This window comes from Bos javanicus, chromosome 1 (genome assembly GCF_032452875.1).
Source record: "Bos javanicus breed banteng chromosome 1, ARS-OSU_banteng_1.0, whole genome shotgun sequence".
Classification (NCBI taxonomy): Eukaryota; Metazoa; Chordata; class Mammalia; order Artiodactyla; family Bovidae; genus Bos; species Bos javanicus.
The window spans coordinates 127,085,430-127,112,847 of NC_083868.1; the positions used below are offsets into that span (position 1 = coordinate 127,085,430).

Consider the following 27,418-nt stretch of genomic DNA (forward strand, 5'->3'; position numbering starts at 1 on the left):
GCCGCGGGGGTCTAGGACGGGGGAGCGCCCGCGATTGGCTGGCGCGGCCCAGTGACATCACCGTACGCCGGCACCAGCGGCTTCCCGGTGTGCTGGTTCCCGGTACTCGCGTCCCCAACGCCCGGCCAGCTCAGCGGGCTGAGAGACCCCGGGCCGACCCTGCGCGGTGGAAACACATGTCCTGTTTTATGTCTTCATGACACCGCTTTTAGAAGTTGTCTTGTTGATATATTCGTCCCTCTCAAATGTAAACGCCCTGGGAGCGGGGACTATTTCTTGATCATCGCCTTCGTTTAAGAAATGCAGCCTCGGGAAGGGACAGTTATTTGTTGAGTGAATGAATGACGAGCTAGAAATCTGGTTCAACGGTTCTCAAATATTTTGGTCTCGGGACCCCTTTACACTTAAAAATTACTTAAGGACATTTAAGAACTTTTGTTTGTGTAGGATGGATGTGTACATATACACGCTTATACACATGTATTTCCTTTTTAAGAAAACGGGAAAATTTTGAATATATTAATTCACTTCAAAACAGTAAGAAATCCATTACAAGTTATCCTTAGAATACCAATGTTGTACACTCACAAGAGAGAATGAAGAAAAATAGCTATGAGTGCTGTGCTGTGCTTAGTCTCTCAGTCGTGTCCGACTCTTGGCAGATCCCATGGACTGTGTAGCCCGTCAGGCTTATCTGTCCATAGGATTCTCCAGGGAAGAATACTGGAGTGGGTAGCCATTCCCTTCTCCAGGGGATCTTCCCAACCCAGGAATTGAACCGGGGTCTTCTGCATTACAGACTGATTGTTTACCAGCTGAGCTACCAGGGAAGCTCATAGCTATGAATACTGTTATGTAAATAGTTTTGACGTTGTTGGTCCCCTGAAAGGATTCCAGGAACCCAGGAGACCACACTCTAAGAAACTTCAAGCTAGTTTAACTTTTTATATGCAGGAATAATGAAGTCCCAAAAAGTAATTTATAGTAATTCTGCTATATTTATAAAAGTAATTTATAGTAATTCAGAAAAGTAATTCTGCTATTCTGAGAAGGGGACAGTGGAAACTAGGGTTCTTCTATTACTACCAGCCCAGGGTCATGTTATTTTGTTTTCCCAAGCAAAGCAGGTAACATCTTCATTTAAAAGATACCGAAGCTGAGGCAGGGAGACCGGAAGATGCTTGGTCACCACTACCACCTAGTGGTGGCCACCCGCTGTGTCAGGATTAGGACTCAGAGCTTCCCACCTCTTTTTATTGGGCCTCATCATTCCCTCATCTCCTGCGGTCACGCCTGGTGCCCCTGGGTCTAGGCTAACCAAACTCCAGAAATCTGGCAGAGGAGTCAAGGATGCATTAAAATGTAAGATTACAAATATGGACACAGGGTCACATTTGTGCTGTTTGTTGAGTGGTGCATTAAGTGCTGTAAGACCGATGGTAGATAGTGAAGTTGCTCAGTCCTGTCCAACTCTTTGCGACCCCATCTTTGCGACCCCATGGACAGTAGCCAACCAGGCTCCTCCGTCCATGAGATTTTCCAGGCAAGAATACTGGAGTGGATTGCCATTTCCTTCTCCAGAATACTGGAGTGGGTTGCCATTTCCTTCTCCAAGGGATACTGGGTTGCCATTTCCTTCTCCAAGGGATCTTCCCGACCCAAGGATCGAACCCGGGTCTCCAGCACTGTGGGCAGATGCTTTACCATCTGAGCCACTGAGGAAGTCCAGTTGGGTAAGAGACAGAAACCTTCCTCAAGACAGATTGAGTGAGGGAAAGCCTCATAGAAGAGGTAAAGTTCGAACTGGGGGGGAGATGGGGGGCCTTGGAGGCCAGGAAGTAAATGGAGAAAGCAAACGGACAGAGCAGTAGTAGTGGTAGCAGATGTAAATTTGACCACAGTAACTTCATGAGCCAGACAAAAATGTCTGTAAACAAACCCAGATGAACCATCCAGAACATGTTTCATTCACATTAAGCTACCGCATATCTGACTATAAATGATTATAAATGCTAGATAATTAATTTAAAAAAAAAAAAAAAGACTGGAACCAGAAGAGGATAAAAATGCCCCAATTGGTGGGAACTGGGCAGTTTGAAAGAGAAAAAGAGGGACCTTAGATGAAAGGCCAGAGGATGATTAAGAAGGAGTGGTACCTGTTGGTGTTGAGTCTGAACCTCACCTCCCCACCCCTGGATTATTGTGTCCTGACTTCCTTCCTATCTCTGCTCCCCACTCTAGCATTCAATCTAAAGTGCCTGTTTAATTTTCCTATACTCCTTTTCCACCCAGCACTCTCCTGTTCAAAATGTTCCACGGCTCTGCATTATCATTACAGCAAAATCTAAATGTGCCAGTTGGTCCCTTAAATCCTGCCGCAATATAGCACCAATCCACTTTTCCAGTGTCATTTCCTAAACACTCCTCACTGGGACCCTCATCAGATTAATTAGCTCAGGCATCCAAACACACCGAGGACTGTCTTTCCCCCCCCCTCACATTTTAACATTTCTGAAATGGGTCAGAACTTCTCTCTACCTGTTCCAGCTACATTGCTTCTGCATTGAGGAAAAACTCACTTATCTTGTTGTCCTTAGTGAGCATCCTTTGCCACTATTCATTCCTCCCAGAAAAATCATGACACGTGGCACTTACTGTGTTTCTTCCTCTCTTTTGGCACCAGGTTATATAACAACCCCAAAGTGCTGTTACTGATGTTCATCAAACAATTGTAAGGTGTTTTTTTTTTTTTAATTGACAGCTCATAAATGATAAAAACCTTAAAATAGTAAATTGAGTATCCAATGGGAAAAAAGCAAGTACTATAATAGACTCTTCAGAAACTGCTACATATATACTAGCAGACATGTAACACATCAACTCATTTAAAAACTTAAATTGTGGTAAAATATATATAACGTAGAGTTTACCATCCTAAAGATTTAAACTTTATTTACTTACTTATTTTTGGCTGTGCCGGGTCTTCTTTGCAGGCGGGGGCTCTTCCAGTTGCAGTGCCGGGCTTCTCACTGCAGTGGCTTCTCTTGCTGTGTGGCACAGACTCTAGGGCGCAAGGGCTTCAGTAGTTGTGACTCCTGGACTCTAGAACATAGGTTCAGTAGTTGGGGTGCATGGGCTTAGTTGCTCCACGGCATGTGGGATATTCCTGGATCAGGGATGGAACCATTGTCTCTTTCATTGGTGGGTGGATTCTTTTTCCCATGAGCCACCAGGGAAACCCCCATCCTAACCATTTTTAAGTGTATATAGTTCAGTAGCATTAAGTACATTCACATTGTTATCAACCAATCTCTAGAACTTTTTCATCTTCTTTTTTTTTTTTAGAACTTTTTCATCTTCCCAAACTGAAACTGTATTCCATACCCATTAAACAACTCTGCATTTCGCCCTTGTCCCTCTGGCACCCACCATTTTCCTTTCTGTTTCTGAGTTTGAATAATCTAGGTACCTCACATAATTGGAATTATACAGTGTTTGTCTTTCTGTAACTGGTGTACACAGCATAAAGTCCTCCAGGTTCATCCATGCTGTAGCATGTGTCAGAATTTCCTTCCTTTTTAAAACTGAATACTATGCCATTGTATGTATCGACCACATTTTGCTGATCTATTCATCCATCAGTGGATACATGGGTTGCTTCTATCATTTAATTATTATGAATAACACTTTATGAACATAGGTGTACAATTATCTCTTCGTGATCTTGCTTTCAATTTTTTTGGATATATAAACCCAGAGATGAAATTGCCAACTCATATTATGCCAGTTCATTTTAATGTGAAATTTTCACATTCACTATTCTCCAGGCTGCTCTTTTTGTTTAATAGTATGACTAGCGCGTCTCTCCACATAAGCTTTTTCATATGCATGTTGTTCTTCCTAATGACCGCACAGTATTCCACTATATACATTTCCTGTGATATATGTCTCTGAGAACCAGTTGAGAGACATTTAGTTGTTTCCAATGTATAATTAATAGTGCTGCTGTAAACATCTTAATACATATTTCCTTAGATATTTCTATATACACGGAGAAGGCAATGGCACCCCACTCCAGTACTCTTGCCTGGAAAATCCCATGGATGGAGGAGCCTGGTAGGCTGCAGTCCATGGGGTCTCAAAGAGTCAGACACGACTGAGCGACTTCACTTTCACGCACTGAAGGAAATGGCAACCCACTCCAGTGTTCTTGCCTGGAGAATCCCAGGGACGGGGGAGCCTGGTGGGCTGCCGTCTATGGGGTCGCACAGAGTCGGACACGACTGAAGAGACTTAGCAGCAGCAGCAGCAGCATATACATATTTCTATAGATAGATATACTCCAGACACGTGCAAGGAAATATGTATGCATGCCTAAGTCAAGGCTATGTTGTTTTTTTTTTTTTTTTCATTTTGATAGACATTGTCAAAAGACCCCTAAATGTATGCATGCCTGAGTCAAGGCTATAGGTTGTTTGTTTGTTTTCATTTTGATAGACATTGTCAAAATACACCTAAATGAACACACAGATTTTACACTCCCATCCCGTGGATGTCAGTGGCAAATCTTTAAAAAGTTCTATTTTTTTTTTTTTTTAGCAGAAACAATTTACCAGGAAGCCTCACACATCTTAACATCAGATATATAAGTTCTGGAGATTTGTTAAGTTGCTGTCACTATTCCATAGGCTTGCTTACCCTGACTATTTCAACTCATGCCCTAATGTTTACTTTTAATGAATGAGGATCCTGACTTCCTTGCTAGGAGCTAAGATCCTCAAGAGACGACATAATTTACCATAACCATCCTCACCTCCACAATTAGATTTTTGCCCGGAACATACCAGAACTTGTTACATTATACATAGAATCAATGGCAGTTTCTAAGTGCTAAATGAAGAGATCTTAAGCCTTTTTTTTTTTTTTCTATTTTTCTTGTGTAGCTATTGTAAGTGAAATAACTGGAATCACTCAATTCTAACATCAGCAATAATACCAGTCATTAATATTAATTTTTGAAAACATACAATGAAACAGGTATTATCTTAAAATACTTGATATGTGTCACCTCATTCAATGCTCACCAAATGACTATGTGCTCTTCTTATCTGTATCTTATGTAAGGAGAAACTGAGGCACAGTGAGGTTAACTGACCTGCCCAAGGTCACCTGAAAAGCAGCAGGTTTCCACAGAGAATTCTGGTTTCATTTTAATTGCCCAATCTATGCTTTTTATCCCTGCAACATGTACAATTTAACAAACCCAATTTATCATCAATATATTGATCCATGACACCTCTTCCATTGCCCATGGAGCTGTCTGAAACTTTAATGCGGGTATAGGTTGCAGTAAGCGGAGGTTTCCTCATTTGGGGTAAGATCCCTATTTTTAGAGATGTTGTCTTTCAGAAAGTGGTTATTATTTCCCAAATTCCTGTTGCTCCCAACCATAGATACATTTATGAAAGAAGATTTTTTTCTTTTCTAGATAAAGATCATAACTTCCTTCAAATTATAAACTTGACATGCACAAGAGCCCCAAAGAAGAATTCCACTTATTTTTACTAAGACCTGTTTGTGAAACCCACATTTTAGAAAATGATAAACATGATAAGACTAACACTATTCTGAACTTTCATAAAAGAGTCTTATCAAATTTTAGAACTTGAAAGGGGCTTGGTTACAGTGATACTTGGTTACAAGCCACTTGGTTACAAGCAATATTTTTCCAGGCGCATCTAGTTGTCCATGGAAATAGATAGAATCCATATGGATACATGGCATTCGTATTCAGTTTTTAGCCTGTGAAAAAATGGACAGGAAATCATAATTAGAAAAAAAGAAAAAGGAAGTTCAACTTCATACAGTAGAAAGGAAGCATATGTAAATCATTACCCGCCCTAAGAGGCAGAATACCGAAGACTGAAGAATTGGTGCTTTTGAACTGTGGTGCTGGAGAAGACGCTTGAGAATCCCTTGGACAGCAAGGTGATCAAACCAATCAGTCCTAAAGGAAATAACCCTGAATATTTGTTGGAAGGACTGATGTTGAAGCTGAAGCCCCAGTATTTTGGCCATCTGATGTGAAAAGCCAACTCACTGGAAAAGATCCTAATGTTGGGAAAGATTGAAGGCAGGAGGAGAGGGGGTGACAGAGGATGAGATAGTTGGATGACATCATCATCTCAATGGGCACGAGTCTGAGCAAACTCTGGGAGATGGTGAAGGACGGGGAAGTTTGGCGTGCTGCAGTCCATGGGGTCACAAAGAGTCAGATACAACTTACTGACTGAACAACAAAAAGAGGCAACACAGCACAGCTTCATAAAGAATTGATATAAATTCACCGTTGCAGACCCACAGTAGGCTAACAGGAACCAGAATATGTGTGTGTGTGTGTGTGTGTGTGTGTGTGTGTGTGTGTTGGGGTTGGCGGGGAAAGTTCAAAGAGAGGCGGCAGAGTTTGCACTAATCTTTGAGAGAACTGTGCTGTTCTCTTCCTGCTTGTCCCTTGGTACAGTCATCATCCATCAGAGTGCAATGATGGTTTAGGGGAGTGTGACTTCGAACTCAAATGCTCATGCTCTCACCAAGCCCATGTGCTACCCATGGTACCATCTACCCCAACAGAGTACCCAGGCTCCATTCAGTGGAGCTGCTACTCACAAGCATAGATAGCCAAGAGCATACCTTTTTCTTCTTTTTATGAGTACTACTAGATTTCTTGCTGTTTTTCCAAATAGATCTGAAGGTGTCTGAAGAGATCTGGGGAGTGACTGTAATTTTTAAAACTGGCAGTTTACCTGAGAGGAGGAAGAACATAATAGTGATGGGTAGGCTATTTCACAATTCCATGATGGACTGAGTCTTAGCATTCTGAGCAGGGCATTCTCCCACATTTTATTAACTGGGCAACTTTCCTTTTACCTAATATCTTTTCCTTATATCTCCTTGATGTGAGTGATCATAATAATTTCTGTAATAACTTCTTGTACTAGTCCTTTCTTTTTCTATTCCACTGTCATATCCTTTACCTGGATCATTCTAGTTGCCTTCTAACTAGTCCTCCTAACCTCAGACTTCCACAATCCCAAATCCATCCTGGACCCAGGTTCCAGATTAATCATCCAAAAGCAAAATTCTGATCTTTTAGTTCATCAGCTCTGATAACATTATTGACTCTCCATCTTTAGCAGATATCTCTGGTTTGTGCTTGCCAAGCCTCCACTGTGGCTTCTTGCTGGAACAGAACATTGAGTTTCCTTTGGGGTTCCACTCCCTGCCCTCCAGGGTTGGGTATATAACTCAGACCTGGCTGATTCATGCATTTCTTCTCCCTGGCAGTGACTGGTCAATGGGTGTCCATGTAACTTGTGCTGGTCCAATGAATGTGAAGAGAAAGGATCTTTCTTAAGATTAAACAGGCAGAATGTAAACTCCTAGCTTGTGCTTCCCTACTTGCCACTGTGCAGAAAGAATCTGCCTAAGAATAAAGTCAACCTAGAAGCAGGACTTCCAGGAGGTGGGAGTAGATGGCATCATTTGAATTCCTGATTCTAAGGGAAACTGTTCAGTTCAGTTCAGTTCAGTCGCTCAGTCGTGTCTGACTCTTTGCGACCCCATGAATCGCAGCACACCAGGCCTCCCTGTCCATCACCAACTCCTGGAGTTCACTCAGACTCACGTCCATTGAGTTGGTGATGCCATCCAGCCATCTCATCCTCTGTCGTCCCCTTCTCCTCCTGCCCCCAATCCCTCCCAGCATCAGAGTCTTTTCCAATGAGTCAACTCTTCGCATGAGGTGGCCAAAGGACTGGAATTTCAGCTTTAGCATCATTCCTTCCAAAGAAATCCCAGGGCTGATCTCCTTCAGAATGGACTGGTTGGATCTCCTTGCAGTCCAGGGGACTCTCAAGAGTCTTCTCCAACACCACAATTCAAAAGCATCAATTCTTCGGCGCTCAGTCTTCTTCACAATCCAACTCTCACATCCATTACATGACCACTGGAAAAACCATAGCCTTGACTAGACAGACCTTTGTTGGCAAAGTAATGTCTCTGCTTTTGAATATGCTATCTAGGTTGGTCATAACTTTCCTTCTAAGGAGTAAGCGTCTTTTAATTTCATGGCTGCAGTCACCATCTGCAGTGATTTTGGAGCCCCAAAAATAAAGTCTGACACTGTTTCCACTGTTTCCCCATCTATTTCCCATGAAGTGATGGGACCGGATGCCATGATCTTCGTTTTCTGAATGTTGAGCTTTAAGCCAACTTTTCACTCTCCTCGTTCATCTTCTTCAAGAGGCTTTTTAGTTCCTCTTCACTTTCTGCCATAAGGGTGGTGTCATCTGCATATCTGAGGTGATTGATATTTCTCCCGGCAATCTTGATTCCAGCTTGTGCTTCTTCCAGCCCAGCGTTTCTCATGATGTACTCTGCATAGAAGTTAAATAAGCAGGGTGACAATATACAGCCTTGACGTACTCCTTTCCCGATTTGGAACCAATCTGTTATTCCATATCCAGTTGTAACTGTTGCTTCCTGACCTGCATACAGATTTCCCAAGAGGCAGGTCAGGTGGTCTGGTATTCCCATCTCTTTCAAAATTTCCCACAGTTTATTGTGATCCACACAGTCAAAGGCTTTGGCATAGTCAATAATTCAGAAATAGATGTTTTTCTGGAACTCTCTTGCTTTTTCAATGATCTTTTTATTCATAACAAGCCCCTTCTTACCACGGGCTGGGGCTATGTTAATAAAGTGACTTTCAGAAATTCCCTAAAGAGTGGGACTGCTTGCCAAGGGAACCAACCTGGAATGGAGGTTTGGAACTTTCAGTCTCTGATTTCCAGGGAGGGGAGAGAGGCTGGCACTTAATGGCCAATGACTGGCCATTGGTTAATGGCCACCAACAGCCAACGATTTAACCAACCATGTCTATGTGATGCGGAGAAGCAATGGCACCCCACTCCAGTACTCTTGCTTGGAAAACCCCATGGGTGGAGGAGCCTGGTAGGCTGCAGTCCATGGGGTTGCGAAGAGTCGGACACGACTGAAATGACTTAGCAGCAGCAGCAGCAGCCTGTGTGATGAAGCCTTCGTAAGAACCAAAAGGATGAGGTTCAGAGAGTGTCTAAGTTGGGGAAACAATGCTTCTATGTGTCTCTGTGCTGGGTCCCAGACTCCAGGAGGACAGAAGCTCCTTTGGGACCTCACCCTGTGTACATCTTCAGCTGGCTGAAGATTCATAGCCTTTAATGTCCTTTGCAATAAACTGACAATTGGTGAGTAAACTGGTTTCCTGTATCCTAATTAAACCTAAGGAGGGGCTCGTGAGAGACTCTGATTTATAGTCAGTTGGTCAGAAGTACAAGTAACAAGGGGCTTCCCAGGTGGCACTAGTGGTAAAGAACCCGCCTGCCAATGCAGGAGACATAAGAGACAAGGGTTCTATCCTTGGGTCGGGACGATCCCCTGGAGGAGGACACGGCAACCCACTCCAATATTCTTGCCTGGAGAATCCCCATGGACAGAGGAGCCTGGCAGGCTACAGTCCACAGGGTCACAAAGAGTTGGACACAACTGAAATGAATTAGCATGGCAGCACGGCACACAAGTAACCACCTGGATATGAACTGAGGTTGAAACTTGAAGCTGGCTGTAAAAGTGTGGGATGAGGTCAGGCTGGGTACAGTAAAGGGTGGTGGAGGGCAAGGGGCTTGGAGCTGTAAGACAATATGGTTTATAATTTCAGGACTTGGAAAGGGCCAGAACCTGGGTCACTGAGGGTCTGGGTGGTAAAAATGTGGCTGGGAGAGAAAGGAGTCAGTATCCTAGCTGGATGATTTCCCCTGGTGATCGATGGTTATCAGTACTTGGTGTGCTAGGGAGTCCTTTCATCCCATGGCTCATACAAAAAATCAGGGTGTGTGTTAATGTGGTGGAGGTCTGCTCTGATGCTCCACAGTGGGGTTGGTCCAGGACAAAATCTAAGGTAATCATCTTTCAGGGGCATGCCTATATTGGGAGGGCATGCAGTAGCCCCTTGTTTTTCCTAGGTCTATTTTAAAATTAAATTAATTGATTTAAACTGAGTAATTTAAAAATTAAAAGTCAATTTAAAATTTAATTATTAAAAGATTAATTAATTTTGCTGTGTTGAGTTTTAGTTGTGGCTTTCGGGGTCTTCCTTGTGCCATGTGGGATCTTTTGTTGCGGTGCACAGACGCTCTAGTTGTGGCATGGAGTCTTGGTTGCACTGTGGCACGTGGGATCATAGTTCCCCAACCAGGGATCCAACCTGAGTCCCCTGTATTGGAAGGTAGATTCTTATCCATGGGACCACCAGGGAAGTCCCTTCTTGGGTCCACTTTTGGCCCAGGTGTGTGTCTTCTACGTTCCCTCGTAGAGCAGCAGGTTATACAGATGCAAGTCTGCTAGTTGACTCAAGGGGCCATGCCGAATGTCTAATAAGGAGCCTGGTTTCTCTCACTTGGGCCACTCTGAAGGGGTCACTGGCTTCAAAGGCCTTTGACAAAGGAGTGGCTGACTGATCTATAGCAATCTAAAAGAGTGAGGCAAAGACAGCCACCTCCCTGCTTGATCTCTTTTCTCCTCTTCTAAAAGAACTCATTTTTTTTTTAAGTGTAACAATGTGCCCAGCTATAAAAAAAAAATCTATTTTCCAGTCCTCCTTGGCATTAAGGGTGGGCATGTGACATACTTCTCACCAACTAAACATAAGCCAAACTATCCTGGGAATTTCAGAGATTTTCCTCATATAGGTGCCCACAATTTTTCCTTGTCCTTTCCTTCTTCTGTTGTGGGATAGAAATGGGAGGCTACTGGTGAAGCAGCCACTTTGCAACCATGAGGATAAACCATGAGGATAACCTTGCTGAGGTTAATGGTGACAAAAGAGAGGGAACCTGGGATGTGAATGACATGGTGGAGTGTCTCTTACCTCCCCAGTCTTCCTCTACCTTATTAGACCACTGTAGCTGGTTCTTTTCCACACAGCCAAGCATCATCTCAATAGGTGTGAATCATAGTCATGGAGAGAAACAAAGCTCAGAGTTGAAAAGAAAGAAACAGGATAGGTCCAAAGTAGAGGAAAACAAGGTCTTCAATAGGAAAACAAGGTCCAAAGTCTTGATCACTGAGAAAGGCAGGAAGAGTGTGGGATTCGTGGCTCTGGCTGAAAGGAGTTTCGGGGGTTGGAGACCATTTGAAATGGGGCCAGCAGTATGGTTTGGGGGCCAGCCTGAAGCCTCAGAATGTTGGTATAGCAACCAAACCCACAAAAGACTGTCATGTTCCCTGAACATACTTTCGATCATCAATTTCTTCTCCTTGTAAAGTTCTACCCATTCTTCAATGCTCAAAGTCCTTAGCAGAAGCTGAGATGACTTAAGATAGTATTAGATACTGAGATGGAATTATATAATGGTGACTGGCATGGTGAGAAAGCTATGCCCTGCTCAATTCTCTAAAAATATTTCAATCAAAATAATGCATGCTGCTGCTAAGTTGCTTCAGTCGTGTCCGACTCTGTGCGACCCCATAGATGGCAGCCCACCAGGCTCCCCCGTCCCTGGGATTCTCCAGGCAAGAACACTGGAGTGGGTTGCCATTTCCTTCTCCAATGCATGAAAGGGAAAAGTGAAAGTGAAGTCGCTCAGTCGTGTCCGACTCTTAGCGATCCCATGGACTGCAGCCCACCAGGCTCCTCCATCCATGGGATTCTCCAGGCAAGAGTACTGGAGTGGGGCGCCATTGCCTATTTGAAATAGTCCCCTTAATTTCTTTTATTTCTCACATAACTATCATTATTTCTTTCAAAATACTTAAGCATTTTCAATCCCCTATTAATTCAGTTTTTAATGCAATATTCCCCCTTTTTAAAGTCCTCCATTTTTCTGACCTAAACCATCATCTGGGACTCCCTTTTCTACACTTCTTCTGATTTCTGGATTCTGTATTCTTTGTCTATGTGAATTCCCTCACTTTGCTCAAGTATATTCTCTGGAAGCTTTCTGAGAATGGATACAGAGGAGGTACAGAGTTTGAGTCCTTTCAAGCTACAGACATCTCTAATTTCCACTCACACTTGGTAAGGAGTTAGGAATGTGTAGAGTTCTCACAGAGTCGTCATGGCAGGGCTCCTTTGCCTCTAGTTTTCAGTTACGAAGTCTATGATTTTCCTGACTTCCAGTCCTTTGTATGCAATCTTTCTTTCTCTTTTTATATACTGTTGTGTGTGCTAGTCGCTCAGTCGTGTCCAACTCTTTGCGACCCCATGGTCTGTCCATGGAGTTCTCTAGGCAAGGATACTGAAGTGGGTTGCCATTCCCTTCTCCAGGGGATCTTCCTGACCCAGGGATCGAACCTGGGTCTCCTGCACTACAGACAGATTCTTTACCAGCTGAGCTAGCAGGGAAGCCCCGTACGTTGTTAGGATCTACCTTTTATTCCTAGCATTCTGAAAGCCATGATTGTCATGCACTGTGCTGAGCACTCAGTGGGCTTTTTCAATATGCAGATTTATGTCCCTTGGTTCTGGGAAAGTTCTTGGTTTATTCCTTTGATAATTCCCTTCCCTCACTTCTTTCTTTTCTTTCTGAAATTATGAGTTAGCTACTGGTGCTCTTAGACTGATCCTCTTGCTCATATTTTCTCACCAATTTTTCATCTCCCTATCTTTTGCTCTACTTTTGAAGACTTTCTTGACTTCATTTTTCAACATTTGTTTGAAGTTTTTATTTTCACTTCTAATAACCTAATTTTTTTCCTAATCTTTTTTCATAGCATCCTGTTCTTGTTTTATAGATGCATGATCTTCTGTTTAACTGAGAGTGTTTTAACTTATTTCTTTTTAAAGTTTTTCACATAGTCTCTATATCTTCAGGGCTCTTTTATTCTCTTTGTTTCAGGCACGGTTTCCTGTGTTGGAGAATTGCTTCATGTCTCTGGAGATTCTGAGATTTCTGTTCACAGTGAAGCAAGAGGCATCCAAAGGCTGATGGGAAGCTCCTGTGTATGTGCAGGGCTGCTTTGAATGGTGAGGGAGTGGCCAGCTCTCAGCATCTGGAGTTCCTTTCTCTGGGGCTGTTCAGTTTTTCAAAGAATACCCCAGTCTTCTACATGACTATCAGCCTTCTGGAAGCAAGGCAGACAAAGATATCTTGGGTGAAAAGAAAGGCTGAATCCCAGATGTTCAATGTGTAGAATTTTCCTTACTCCTCCTATTTCTAGCTTCTCATCTAAAGCTCATTGCTGGGTGTCCTGGGTCTGCTGAAAGGCTGTTTCATTTTTCCAGAGAAAACTCCCTAGGTGTTTTCTTTGCTTCTACTCTTGCCTCCCCCGGAATCTGTTTCAATTTAGGGCTGGAATGATCCTGTTAAAACTCAGCTTAAAATTCTCAGGTGCTTTTCCGTCTCAATAGAGTTAAAAAAAAGTTCTCGTAATTGTCTAGAAGGCCCCCCACCTTCCACACTTACTTCTTGGAATTTTTACCTTATTACCTTCCTGTTCTCTCTCACCCCATTCCAGCCCTGCTGGCTGCCTTTCTGGCACTGGAACACACCAGGTAGCCTCCTGCTTTATGACCACTGTGCTTGCTATTCATTTACCTGGAATGCGCATCTCACAGATACTTATATGGCTTGCTCCCTTCCTCCTTTGGGTCTTTATTCAAATGTCCCTTTTCCCTGGCAGCCTCCAGCCCCTGACATATACACACTATCTCCTTTTCTTGCTTTATTTTTCTTTGAAATATAATCTCTATATGATACACAATCATATATATTTTCCTTCTTTGTGAAGTAGCTGATTTAATGTCTGTTATTCTCCACTAGGAAGTAAGCCTCATGGAGGCAGGAATTCATTGCTCAATTACCAGCATTTAGAATAGGGCCTGGCACACAAAAAGCATTTAATAAATGTATGTGAAAGAAATAAGTATGAATAAATAAACAAAGTGATCCTGAAGTATTCTTTTCAGGATTAGTCAAAAAACAGTGCTGTAAGATGTGGATTGAGACTTGTCTTTCTGTTAAATTTTTTTTTTAAACACATAAAGTTGATGTTTCTGAGGAAACATCGTTATTGTGTGTATTCCATCGTTAAAATAGGTCATTAAAAACTCCTTGGCTGGTAAATAAATAGCCTTAGGCTATTAATTTGGATTTCATGAGAGAAGGAGAATTAGAATTAAAAATTAGCGTAATAACTTATTAATTATAAGAACACAGAAGCAATCAGAAGAACATTAGTTCTCTAACCAGTAATATTACTAATTGCTTTTAATGTTTAAAATGATGTCATATTAGGGCTAAATGTCAAGATATTTTCCCTGTAGAATCCAACCAAGTAACCTTGGTTTGAAGGGTCTTTTCTGGTATTCAAACTAACAAATCTGATTGAACTGCTCCAGCAGAAATATCTCATAATTATTTGGTTCAAAATATGAATGCATTCAAACTATTCATATGTATTACCACATTTGGGAAAAGCGGATTTCTTGAACTAGAAGGGACATTTTAACGCTTTCTAAATGACTATTTTCAGGCAGGTATTTCATGATCATCTTCCTACTTATGCAAATTGAACCATTTACCAGGCAAGCACCATGTTTTGCAGCTCCAAATACGCGCTCAGTGATAATTATTTGCCATCAGCCATCTGAGACCACCCATCATGAGCACCCACTGCAGCCTTATAATGTCTCTGGTGCAGTGTGGAATGAGAAAGCTGCTACAGTGCCAAGAAAAACCAAATGAAATCATTGACCTGCCTTCTGTTTATTGAGCCTAAATTAAAGTTAAATTTAAGTTAATTTTAACAGAATAAATCTGTTTAGTTTAAATTCAACTTAAATGGACTAGGAAGTAGATGTTCTGTTTCTCTAAAAATAAAGGGAGGATCTTAAAATCCTGGAATAATTTGATTGTTAAATGGCAATGCAGTAATTTCAGTTTAAAGATGACAGTGGGAAAAAAAAGTGACAGTGAAGTAAACAGTAATATTATAATTCTCTCTAAAGCTGCCAGTGTTAAAAAAAAAAAAAAATCTGCAGTGTGAAATTATGTCATGCCTCTAATAAGACTTTTACTATAGAAATGATAGAAGACTGGATGCTTATATCATTTCATTCTCTCCACATAATCTACCAGATAGTGTACCAAGATGTGTCCCGTGTTTTACTGAGTTTGGATTTTCAAATGTGTCTATGCTGTCTTTCATTGAGCTTTATTGAAAATGACCTTTCTTTGTACACACTGCTATTTTTACAATGGATAACCAATAAAAACCTACTGTATAGCACATGGAACTCTGCTCAATGTTATGTGCCAGCCTGGATGGGAGGGGTTTTGGGGGAGAATGGACACATATACATGTATGGCTGAGTCCCTTCACTGTTCATCTGAAGCTATCACAACATTGCTAATAGGCTATACCCCAGTACAAAATGTTTTGGTGTTACAAAATAAATAGATAAATAAAATTTAAAAATAAAATAAAATGAATAAAATAAAATTTTTCCACCAGCAGTAAGAGTGGCTATCATTAATTCTGGACATGTGTATTGTGAAGGAGAGGACAGGTGTGGCCAGTACTAAACAGCTGGTTCCATATGTGAGCCTCTCACTTTCAAAGGATTTTGGTTGTTGCTTAGTGGCCCAGTCACGTCCAACTCTTTGTGACTCTATGGACTGCAGCCCACCAGGCCTCCCTGTCCCTTACCATCTCCCGAAATTTGCCTAAGTTCATGTCCATTGCATTGGTGATGCCATCCAGCCATCTCATCCTCTGATGCCCTCTTCTCCTTTTGCCTTCAATCTTCCCCAGCATCAGGGACTTTTCCAATGAATCAGCTGTTTGCAGCAGATGACCAAAATATTGGAGTTTCAGCTTCAGCATCAGTTCTTCCAATGAGTATTCAGGGTTGATTTCCCTTAAGACTGACTGGTTTGATCTCCTTGCCATCCAAGTAGCCCTCAGGAGTCTTCTCCAGCACCATAGTTCAAAGGCATCAATTCTTTGGCATTCTGCCTTCTTTATGGTCCAGTTCTCACAACTGTACATGACCACTGGGAAGACCATAGCCTTGACTATACAGACCTTTGTCGGTAGAGTAACGTGTCTGCTTTTCAATATACTGTCTAGGTTTTTCATAGCTATCCTGCCAAGAAGCAAATGTCTTCTGATTTCATGGCTGCAGTCAGCATCTGCAGTGATTTTAGAGCCCAAGAAGAGGAAATCTGTCACTACTTCCACCTTTTCCCCCTCTATTTGCCATGAAGTAACCAGGCTGGATGCCATGATCTTAGTTTTTTTCATATTTAGTTTTAAGCTGGCTCTTTCACTTTCCTCCTTCACCCTCATCAAGGGCTCTTTAGTCCCTCCTTGTTTTCTGCCATTAGAGTGGTATCATCCGCATATCTGAAGTTGTTGATGTTTCTCCTGTCTGTCTTGATCAGATCAGATCAGATCAGTCGCTCAGTCGAGTCCGACTCTTCTCGATCCCATGAATCCCAGCACGCCAGGCCTCCCTGTCCATCACCAACTCCCAGAGTTCACTGAAACTCATGTCCATCAAGTCAGTGATGCCATCCAGCCATCTTATCCTCTGTCATCCCCTTCTCCTCCTGCCCCCAATCCCTCCCAGCATCAGAGTCTTTTCCAATGAGTCAATTCTTCGCATGAGGTGGCCAAAGGACTGGAGTTTAAGCTTTAGCATCATTCCTTCCAAAGAAATCCCAGGGCTGATCTCCTTTAGAATGGACTGGTTGGATCTCCTTGCAGTCCAAGGGACTCTCAAGAGTCTTCTCCAACACCACAGTTCAAAAGCATCAATTCTTTGGTGCTCAGCCTTCTTCACAGTCCAACTCTCACATCCATACATGACCACTGGAAAAACCATAGCCTTGACTAGATGGACCTTTGTTGGCAAAGTAATGTCTCTGCTTTTGAATATGCTGTCTAGGTTGGTCATAACTTTCCTTCCAAGGAGTAAGTGTCTTTTAATTTCATGGCTGCAATCACCATCTGCAGTGATTTTGGAGGCCAAAAAAATAAAGTCAGCCACTGTTTCCACTGTTTCCCCATCTATTTCCCATGAAGTGGTGGGACTGGATGCCATGATCTTCGTTTTCTGAATGTTCAGCTTTAAGCCAACTTTTTCACTCTCCACTTTCACTTTCATCAAGAGGCTTTTGAGTTCCTCTTCACTTTCTGCCATAAGGGTGGTGTCATCTGCATATCTGAGATTATTGATATTTCTCCCGGCAATCTTGATTCCAGTTTGTGTTTCTTCCAGTCCAGCATTTCTCATGATGTACTCTGCATAGAAGTTAAATAAACAGGGTGACAATATACAGCCTTGACGAACTCCTTTTCCTATTTGGAACCAGTCTGTTGTTCTACGTCCAGTTGTAACTGTTGCTTCCTGACCTGCATACAGATTTCTCAAGAGGCAGGTCAGGTGGTCTGGTATTCCCATCTCTTTCAGAATTTTCCACAGTTTATTGTGATCCACACAGTCAAAGGCTTTGGCATAGTCAATAAAGCAGAAATAGATGTTTTTCTGGAACTCTCTTGCTTTTTCTATGATGCAGCGGACGTTGGCAATTTGATCTCTGGTTCCTCTGCCTTTTCTAAATCCACCTTAACATCTGGAAGTTCACGGTTCACATATTACTGAAGCCTGGCTTGGAGAATTTTGAGCATTACTTTACTAGCGTGTGAGATGAGTGCAATTGTGTGGTAGTTTGAGCATTCTTTGGCATTGCCTTTCTTTGGGACTGGAATGAAAACTGACCTTTTCCAGTCCTGTGGCCACTGCTGAGTTTTCCAAATTTGCTGGCACATTGAGTGCAGCACTTTCACAGCATCATCTTTCAGGATTTGGAATAGCTCAACTGGAATTCCATCACCTCCACTAGCTTTGTTCATAGTGATGCTTTCTAAGGCCCACTTGACTTCACATTCCAGGATGTCTGGCTCTAGGTCAGTGATCACATCACCGTGATTATCTGGGTCGTGAAGATCTTTTTTGTACAGTTCTTCTGTGTATTCTTGCCATCTCTTCTTAATATCTTCTGCTTCTGTTAGGTCCATACCATTTCTGTCCTTTATCGAGCTCATTTTTGCATGAAATGTTCCTTTGGTATCTCTGGTTTTCTTGAAGAGATCCCTAGTCTTTCCTATTCTGTTGTTTTCCTCTATTTCTTCGCATTGATTGCTGTTCTTCAGCTTTCTTATCTCTTCTTGCTATTCTTTGGAACTCTGCATTCAGATGTTTATATCTTTCCTTTTCTCCTGTGCTTTTTGCTTCTCTTCTTTTCACAGCTATTTGTAAGGCCTCCCCAGACAGCCATTTTGCTTTTTTGCATTTCTTTTCTATGGGAATGGTCTTGATCCCTGTCTCCTGTACAGTGTCACGAACCTCATTCCATAGTTCATCAGGCACTCTATCTATCAGATCTAGGCCCTTAAATCTATTTCTCACTTCCACTGTATAATCATAAGGGATTTGATTTAGGTCATACCTGAATGGTCTAGTGGTTTTCCCTACTTTCTTCAATTTAAGTCTGAATTTGGCAATAAGGAGTTCATGGTCTGAGCCACAGTCAGCTCCTGGTCTTGTTTTTGCTGACTGTGTAGAGCTTCTCCATCTTTGGCTGCAAAGAATAGAATCAATCTGATTTCGGTGTTGATCATTTGGTGATGTCCATGTATAGAGTCTTCTCTTGTGTTGTTGGAAGAGGGTGTTTGTTATGACCAGTGCATTTTCTTGGCAAAACTCTATTAGTCTTTGCCCTGCTTCATTCCATATTCCAAGGCCAAATTTGCCTGTTACTCCAGGTGTTTCCTGACTTCCTACTTTTGCATTCCAGTCCCCTATAATGAAAAGGACATCTTTTTTGGGTGTTAGTTCTAAAAGGTCTTGTAGGTCTTCATAGAACCATTCAACTTCAGCTTCTTCAGCATTCCTGGTTGGGGCATAGACTTGGATTACTGTGATATTGAATGGTTTGCCTTGGAAATGAACAGAGACCATGAACAGTATGAAAAGGCAAAATGATGTGATACTGAAAGAGAAACTCCCCAGGTCAGTAGGTGCCCAATATGCTACTGGAGATCAGTGGAGAAATAACTCCAGAAAGAATGAAGGGATGGAGCCAAAGCAAAAACAATACCCAGCTGTGGATGTGACTGGTGATAGAAGCAAGGTCCGATGCTGTAAAGAGCAATATTGCATAGGAACCTGGAATGTCAGGTCCATGAATCAAGGCAAATTGGAAGTGGTCAAACAAGAGATGGCAAGAGTAAATGTCGACATTCTAGGAATCAGCGAACTGAAATGGACTGGAATGGGTGAATTTAATTCAGATGACCATTATATCTACTACTGTGGTCAGGAATCCCTCAGAAGAAATGGAGTGGCCATCATGGTCAACAAGAGTCCGAAATGCAGTACTTGGATGCAATCTCAAAAATGACAGAATGATCTCTGTTCGTTTCCAAGGCAAACCATTCAATATCACAATAATCCAAGTCTATGCCCCAACCAGTAACGCTGAAGAAGCTGAAGTTGAACGGTCCAGCCTGGCATTTCTCATGATGTGCTCAGCATATAGGTTAAATAAACAGGGTGACAGCAGACAGCTCTGTCATACTCGTTTCTCAATCTTGAACCAGTCAGTTGTTCCAACAAGGTTCTAACTGTTGCTTGTTGACTCCCATACAGGTTTCTCAGGAGATGGGTGAGGTGGTCTGATATTCCCATCTCTTTTAGAGCTTTCCACAATTTATTATGATCCACACAGTTAAAGGCTTTGGCATAGTCAATGACAGAGACGCAGATGTTTTTCTGGAATTCCCTACCTTTCTTTCTCTATGATCCAGCAAATGTTGGCAATTTGATCTCTGGTTCCTCTGCCTTTTCTAAACCTTGTTTGGACATCTGGAATTTCTTGGTTTGCATAAAGCTGAAGCCTAGCATGCAAGATTTTAAACACAACCTTACTAGCATGGGAGATGAGTGCAATTGTCTGATGGTTAGAACATTCGTTAGTACTACCCTTCTTGGGAAATTGGGATAAAGATTAACCTTTCCAGTCCTTTTCCAGGCCAGACCCAGTGGCCACTGCTGGGTCTTCCAGATTTGCTAACATAATGAATGCAACACCTTGATGACATCATCCATTAGGGTTTTGAAGAGCTCTGCTGGAATTTCATTGCATCCACTAGCTTTATCAACAGCAATGCTTCCTAAGGCCTACTTGACTTCACTCTCCACAATGTCTGGCTCTGGATTACAAAAGGATTACATGATAAAAAAATACCCTTAACGCTCTCTCTGTACCTATCACACTTGAGCCATTCTTTGATGATCCAGGAAGCATATCAGAATCTTATGAGGGCTGTTACTTTAGTTTTCCAGTTGATACCTGGAGAAATCTTTGCAGGTCAGGTTGGGAGAAAGAATAGAGAACAGGAGACAGGTCCTCAGAGAATAGGTGAGGATAAGAATTCAGGGCTTCCCTGATGACTCAGTTGGTAAAGAATCTGTCTGCAATGCGGGAGACCCAGGTTCGATCCCTGGGGAAGATCCCCTTTGGTATTCTTGTCTGGAGAATTCATGGACAGAGGAGCCTGGTGGGCTACAGTACATGGGGTCGCAAAGAGTCAGACACGACTGAGTGACTAACACTTTCACTTTTCAAGAGCACAGGAGAAAAGAAAGAGCAACAGCAAAAATTTCATTTCAACAACATTTATCACCTAGATCAAAGACTACATATCACATCCTAAGAGCACTAGAACTTAATGCAAATCACAGGCCACACAATGGTGGCCAACCTGTGACAGTGATCCTGGTCATCACTTAGCTCCAGCCAGTTGTTCAGTGGAAAAAGTGGAGCAAGTTGTGAGTAGTGCAGCATTTGGGAAGGAGTGGATGTGGACAGGTGAAGGGGAACACAAACTGAAAACACCTACCTGTCTTTCTGGCTCTCAGTGCTTCAAGTAGGTCAACAGCAGCCTTTTCTCCCAGGACATTGTTTCCAAGGTCAATCTCCTTTAAGTGGACAGAGTATTTGATCAGGCTGACCAGAGAAAGTGACAAAACAAAATGGTGTTGTACCAAGCATGGTTATGCAAAGAAACGCAATCCAGTTATTTTGGAGTATGCTCTTTTTTCTTTTTTTTTTAAAGGTCCTCTCCACCGCCCCTCCGCTCCCTCCCAAAGATGCGGCACTGACCCAATTTGAAACTGAAGACATCCTGAATACAGTTTCCCCCCCAGTTTAATCTCTCTAGTTTGGGTGCCTCTCCTAAGTAAGCCGGTACGATAAGGATTTTAGCTGCCTTAAATATTCCATGTATTTATTTATTCAAAAGATATGGCGTGTTATTGCACAGTGCTTCTCAGTCTTTTAGATTTTACACACCAGTAAAACATCAGATAACTGGGGGGTGGGGAGACAGACAAACGTCACTTGGGCAACTTTTGGTAGGTCTAATAACTTTCACCTAGTAACACTATAGAAGAACATATATTTTTATATAAAATTAGGAAGAGTACAGTCTCACAATAAAGGATTTTTAAATTGAGTTTTAAAAAACGTTTATTGATTTGGTTGTGTTGGGTCTTAGTTGCGGCATGCAGGGTCTTCCGTTGAGGCACAGAGGCCCTAGTTGTGGTGCGTGGGTTCGGTCCTTGCAGCGCGTGGGCTCTCTGGTTGTGGAACGTGGGCTCCAGAGCACATGGTTCAGTAGCTGCAGCGCATGGCTTTAGCTGCTGTGTAGCCTGTGGGATCTTAGCTCTCCCACCAGGGGCTGAACCTGTATCCCCAGCATTGCAAGGTGGATTCCTAACCACTGGACCACCAGGGAAGCCCCCAAGGTTAGCTTTTTAAATGAAGTAAGTTTAGCTTTATGGAAAATGAACACTCTACCTATCTTTATTTTTCTAGTTTCTTTGAGGATCATTGAAACTTCATTCATTTCCTGGCCTTGGCCTGCCAAATGGACTTAGGGAGTCTCTGGCATTGTAAGTGGGCATGGAATCTGGGTGAGGTCCTAGGTTCTGAAGTCCTAGGCTCTGGATCAGCTTTTATGTTTTGTCAATTCTGTGATCATGGGCAGGCCACAAGCCATGTTGGGTCTTATCTTCCTCATCTGTAAATTTGGCCTCAAAAGGGTGAGTTTGCCTATTTCACAAGGTTGTGGAAAAATAGAACGAAGCCATTTTTATGAAAGCATTTGCAAAATGCAATACCAATGATGCTATTAATTCTGAGTGTATAGTTACTAAGTGCACATTAAGTGCCTGACATTGCAGGGACTAAAAGCAATTTAACACATGTTCTTGGGACTTCCCTGGTATTCTGGTGAATAGGAATCCCCTTCAGCTGCCAATGCAGGGAACACAGGTTTGACCCCTGGTCCAGGAAGATTCCACACACCATGGAGCAACTAAACCCATGTGCCACAACTACTGAGCCTGTGCTCTGCAACAACAGAAGCCACCATGGGGAGAAGCCTGCACGCTCCAACCAGAGAGTAGTTCCCGCTTGCTGTAACCTGAGAAAGCAGGAAGGAAGACCCAGGGCAGCCAAACATAAATAAATAAGTAAATAAATAAAATAAAAACAACCCATGGCCTGTGCTCTGAAAGAAATTATCATAACTATCAATAAAACAATTTTAAGCCTTTACCACGTGCTGGGGATATGAAATTTCAGTTAGGGTCAGTAGTGAATACAAGGCCATTCTCTTGCTACCCACAATTTCTATTGATTAAGGAGCCAGAATTCAAAGCCAGGACTGAATGGTCTTGCCAGACTCTGCCTCTCGATCTCACTCCCAAGGAAAGAGTCTGCCTAATCAGGACTTGACAAGCTTTGGCTTCCTGAACTGCCTGACTATGTCCAATTCCTTCAGAGAAGATGAGGGAGAGCTGGGATGCTTCAAGGAGGAAACGGAGAAAGAGAAGCACCAAAGGAGAATGGAGGGTGTTGAAGACAAATTTTACAACTCAACCATTCTATATCTAGGTCTGATTCCGGATGCCATGGATTTAACCACTATGCTTTGGATTTACGGAGCATTCACTATGCATCAGATATGATCATGGCCACCCACATGTTTAAGTACTGTGCTTGGCACAATGGGGCGTTCCAAGGGTATGAGTGGGGCTGAAAGCCAGCCAAGGTCTGTTTGCCAAGTCCTGGGCATGAAGCATAGACCTAGAAGGGATAACTTCCTCTGACTCACTGGTGAGAGGAAGTGCCTTTTAATTTCTCTACCCAAAGGGGCACTTTTTCTAACTCATATACAGGTGCTAGTTGGAGCCTTAGGCACTACATTTAGCACCTCATATATGATCTCATTTACCCTACAACAATCTCTTTAGTTAGAGATTGTTATTATCCCCGATTTTACAAATGAGGGACTGAAATACAGAGAAGTTATTTAACTTGCCTGAGATTAAATTGTGACACAGGGATGTGAACGTAGGCAGTTTGCTTGAAAATAACCATGAAGTATGATTCAAATATACCAAGGAAATGTTTGAATTTTCATTAGTTCTTAATATTTACAGTTTGATTAAATATTAAAAATAATAACCATGAAGTATGATTCAAATATACCAAGAAAATGTTTTAATTTTCAGTAGCTCTTAATATTTGCAGTTTAAAAAAGAGAACAAAGAGATCTAAGTATTTAGTGTCAGAACTAAAAAAAACAAAAAGATGCAAAAGGAATTCCTGGTCCTGGTGCACATTGTTAAGTTGTATTTATAACCCTGTCACACACGGCCAGCAGCTACACAGGACCCTGTGCTCAGAAGGGCTCCCCACTTGGTTAAGTGCTCTGTCATCCTCTTGAAATGCTTAATAATATTTGAACAAGGGCCCATGAGTTTCCATTTGCACGGGGTCCCTACAAATTCTGTAGTCAGTTCCTGTTGTCACGTTTAGTGTGGTCAGAGAAGAAGGTAAAATCTGACAGTCAGCGTTAAGTAATTATATTGTTCTGTCAGCCCTATAGACCACTATTAAAGGAATCCTGGTCAGAGGGAGGTGTGGTTCATGAGATGGGGAACCAGCAGGGTTCCTGCACCCAAACCAGCATTTGAGTTTCTGCCTTGAAGTCAAATCCTCTGATACTGCCTTTTGGGGTAGGCTTAAGCAGCAGAGTTAGGTAAAGACTCATCACACACAAAAGGCATATCTCTTGACCCTGGATCAGCTAATCTGAAGGTGAGGCTAGACCTGGGTGCTACCAAGGGTGCATAGTGCCAGGAGGCAGGCAGTTGGTTAGTGCCCCACGATCTCAATCACCAAATCTTACCCCAACATAAATGCATATGCATAAGCCACCCCAAGTAAACATTTAATTAAGCAGACCCATGGAGCTGATTTTGCTAGCAGGCCCCCTCACAAGTCCCTTGCCTCCTCATTCATCCACTGAGCTCCTCCTTTGTAAATCCTCAGGACATTCAATGATAAAAGGTGAGGAGCCATAAATCTGTTCTCCAAAGTGCTCCTGGAGCCTGTTTGCTCATCCTCCAACTTGGTCTACAGCTGGCGCAGAACTGGACTTGCCAGAGTGCGGGTGGAGGGTTGTGAAGATGGTGCTTCTACTTCCAGGGCATCAGCCTGTCAGAACTCATAGAGGTGAAGAAGGAAAATGAGTGTTAGACCTGCAGATGGAGAAATATGGAGGGGAGCTATCCTTGAGGTGAATATGCAGCTCATTTCAGAAGTCACACCAGAAAATAACCCATGAGATAGAGTGAGACTAAAAAACCCCAGAGAAGATGAATGATACAAAGGCCATGGATATTAAGTTTGGGCTAAGCTGTCTTTATGAGTTGATGTTGTAGGTCACTAGAGCAGTAAAGAGAAAGTCTTAAAAGCAGCCAAAGAAAAAGACAAATTATGTTCAAAAGAAAAAAGATAAAAGTAACTGCAGACTTCTTTTCAGAAACAATGTAAGCAGAAGACAGTGGAGCAACATCTTGAAAGTATTAACTGTCAGCCAAGTATTCTATATCCAGGAAAAAAATCTTAAAAAATGAAGGCAAACATACCACACATACTAAAACTCAGAGAAGTCATCACAAGTAGGTCAGGACTATAATAAATCTATAAAAAAAGTCCTTCAGATCAAAGGAAAATGATACTAGTGTTGTCTTTGGCAACACATATACTAAAATTGGAACAACAGAGATTAGCATGGCCCCTGAATAAAGATGAGGCACAAATACATAAAATGTTAAAAAAAAAAGGAAAATGATACCAGAGAGAAATTTGGATACATCCAAAGGAATGAAGAAGACTAGAAATGGTAAATGTGTGAATAGGTATAAAAGACTTACCCTTCTTTTTAAGAAAATATTAACTGCTTAAAACAAGTATAATGATAATATGTTTGGGGATTTATAACAGTAAAATATATGATAACAGTAAAACAAAGAATGAGAGGGAATGGAAATGTAAGATTTTTAAACTATAAGTGAAATAGTACATTATTTGAAGGTAAATTGTGATAAACTAAAATGAATAGTGTGCAATCACTAAAAAAAAAGTATAGCTAATGGAACAATAAAAGAGATAAAAATGGAATTATAAATATTATTCAATCCAAAAACAGAAATATACTTTAAATTGAACAGAAAAAAAACCCACATACGACAAAGAAAACAAATAACATGATGGTATGTTAAAATCCAGTCATATTGATAATCATATTAAATATAGCTGTCTAGATAAAAAACAGTTAAAAGACAAAGATTGTCCAAATAGGTTTTTAAAAAAATAAGATCTCAACTATCTGCTGTTTATAAGAATTTAGATAAAAAAATATAGATAGGCTAAAAGTAAAACGACAGAGACAGATATATCATGCTAATATCAATCTAAAGAAGATTGGAGTGGATATATTAATATTAGTCAAGTTAGATTTCAGAGATGGGAATAAGACCAGAGATAAGAGAAAAATATTACTAGGGATTTCATAATGATAATAAGGGTCAATTCTGCAAGAGACTTAAGAACCCTAAAAGTTCATGCAGCTAATAACAGTGCTTCAAAATACATGCAGTAAAATTGATTAAACTGCAAGGAGATATTTGTTGTTGTTGTTCAGTCTCTAAGTCATGTCCGACTCTTTGCAATCTCATAGACTGCAGCATGCCAGGCTCCTCTGTCCTCCGCTATCTCCTGGAGTTTGCCCAAATTCATGTTCATTGAGTAAGTGATGCTATCTAACCATCTTATCCTCTGCTGTTCTAGTCTCCTTTTGCCTTCAATGTTTCCCAGCATCAGGGGCTTTTCCAATGAATCAGCTCTTTGTATCGGGTGGCCAAAGTACTGGAACTTCAGCATCAGTCTTTCCAATGAATATTCAGGGTTGATTTCCTAGAGGATTGACTGGTCTGACCTCCTTGAAGTCCAAGGGACTCTTAAGAGTCCTCCAGCACCACAATTCGAAAGCATCAATTCTTTGGCACTCAGCCTTCATGATCCAGCTCATACATCCATACATAACTACTGGAAAAACCATGGCTTTAACTATATGGACCTTTGTTGGCAAAGTGATGTCTCTGCTTTTTAATATGCTGTCTAGGTTTGTCACAGCTTTCCTTTCAAGGAACAAGTGTCTTTTAACTTTGTGGCTGTAGTCACTGTCTGCAGTGATTTTGGAGCCCAAGAGAAAAAAATCTGTTTCCACTTTTCTCCCTTCTGTTTGCCATAAAGTGATGGGACCAGATGACCAAATCTTAGCTTTTATTAATGTTGAGTTTCAAGCCATCTTTTTCACTGTCCTCTTTCAGCCTCATCAAGAGGCTCTTCAGTTCCTCTTCACTTTCTACCATTAAAGTGTATCATCTGCATATCTAAGATTGTTGATATTTCTTACAGTAATCTTGATTCCACCTTGTGATTCATCCAGCCTGGTATTTTGCATGATGTTCTCTGCAAATAAGTTAAATGAACAAGGTGACATTATACAACCTTGTTGTACTCCTTTCCCATTTTAAACCAGTAAGTTGTTTCATGTCCAGTTCTTTTTTTTTTTTTAAGAAAAATGATACAAGTAAATTTATTTACAAAACAGAAATAGACTTACAGACATAGAAAATAAACCTATGTTTACCAAACAGGGAAGTGGAGAAAGGGATAAATTAGGAGTTTGAGATTAACATATAAACACTGCTGCTACTAAGTCACTTCAGTCGTGTCCGACTCTGTGTGACCCCATAGATGGCAGCCCACCAGGCTCCACCGTCCCTGGGATTCTCCAGGCAAGAACACTGGAGTGGGTTGCCATTTCCTTCTCCAATGCAGGAAAGTGAAAAGTGAAAGGGAAGTCGCTCAGTCGTGTCTGACTCTTAGCG

The 27,418-nt window shown here is 41.7% G+C and overlaps 1 protein-coding gene and 1 non-coding gene across 2 annotated transcripts in view; one reads left to right on the plus strand and one right to left on the minus strand.

Annotated features, from left to right (window-relative positions):
- Positions 1 to 5,544: 5,544 nt before the first annotated feature.
- The window catches only part of LOC133249441 (uncharacterized), a 60,887-nt gene continuing 39,013 nt past the window's right edge, over positions 5,545 to 27,418 (minus strand). Inside the window, exons 9-11 of the mRNA XM_061419882.1 lie at positions 21,007 to 21,113; positions 6,691 to 6,803; positions 5,545 to 5,802 (exon numbers count right to left, since the gene is read on the minus strand). Coding sequence (XP_061275866.1) covers positions 5,791 to 5,802; positions 6,691 to 6,803; positions 21,007 to 21,113 — 232 coding nt within the window. The 3' untranslated portion in view covers positions 5,545 to 5,790. The remainder of the gene's footprint in view (positions 5,803 to 6,690; positions 6,804 to 21,006; positions 21,114 to 27,418) is intronic.
- Positions 25,204 to 25,305, plus strand: LOC133255132 (U6 spliceosomal RNA). Its single transcript, XR_009738893.1, has one exon. It is a non-coding gene; the product is annotated as a U6 spliceosomal RNA (small nuclear RNA).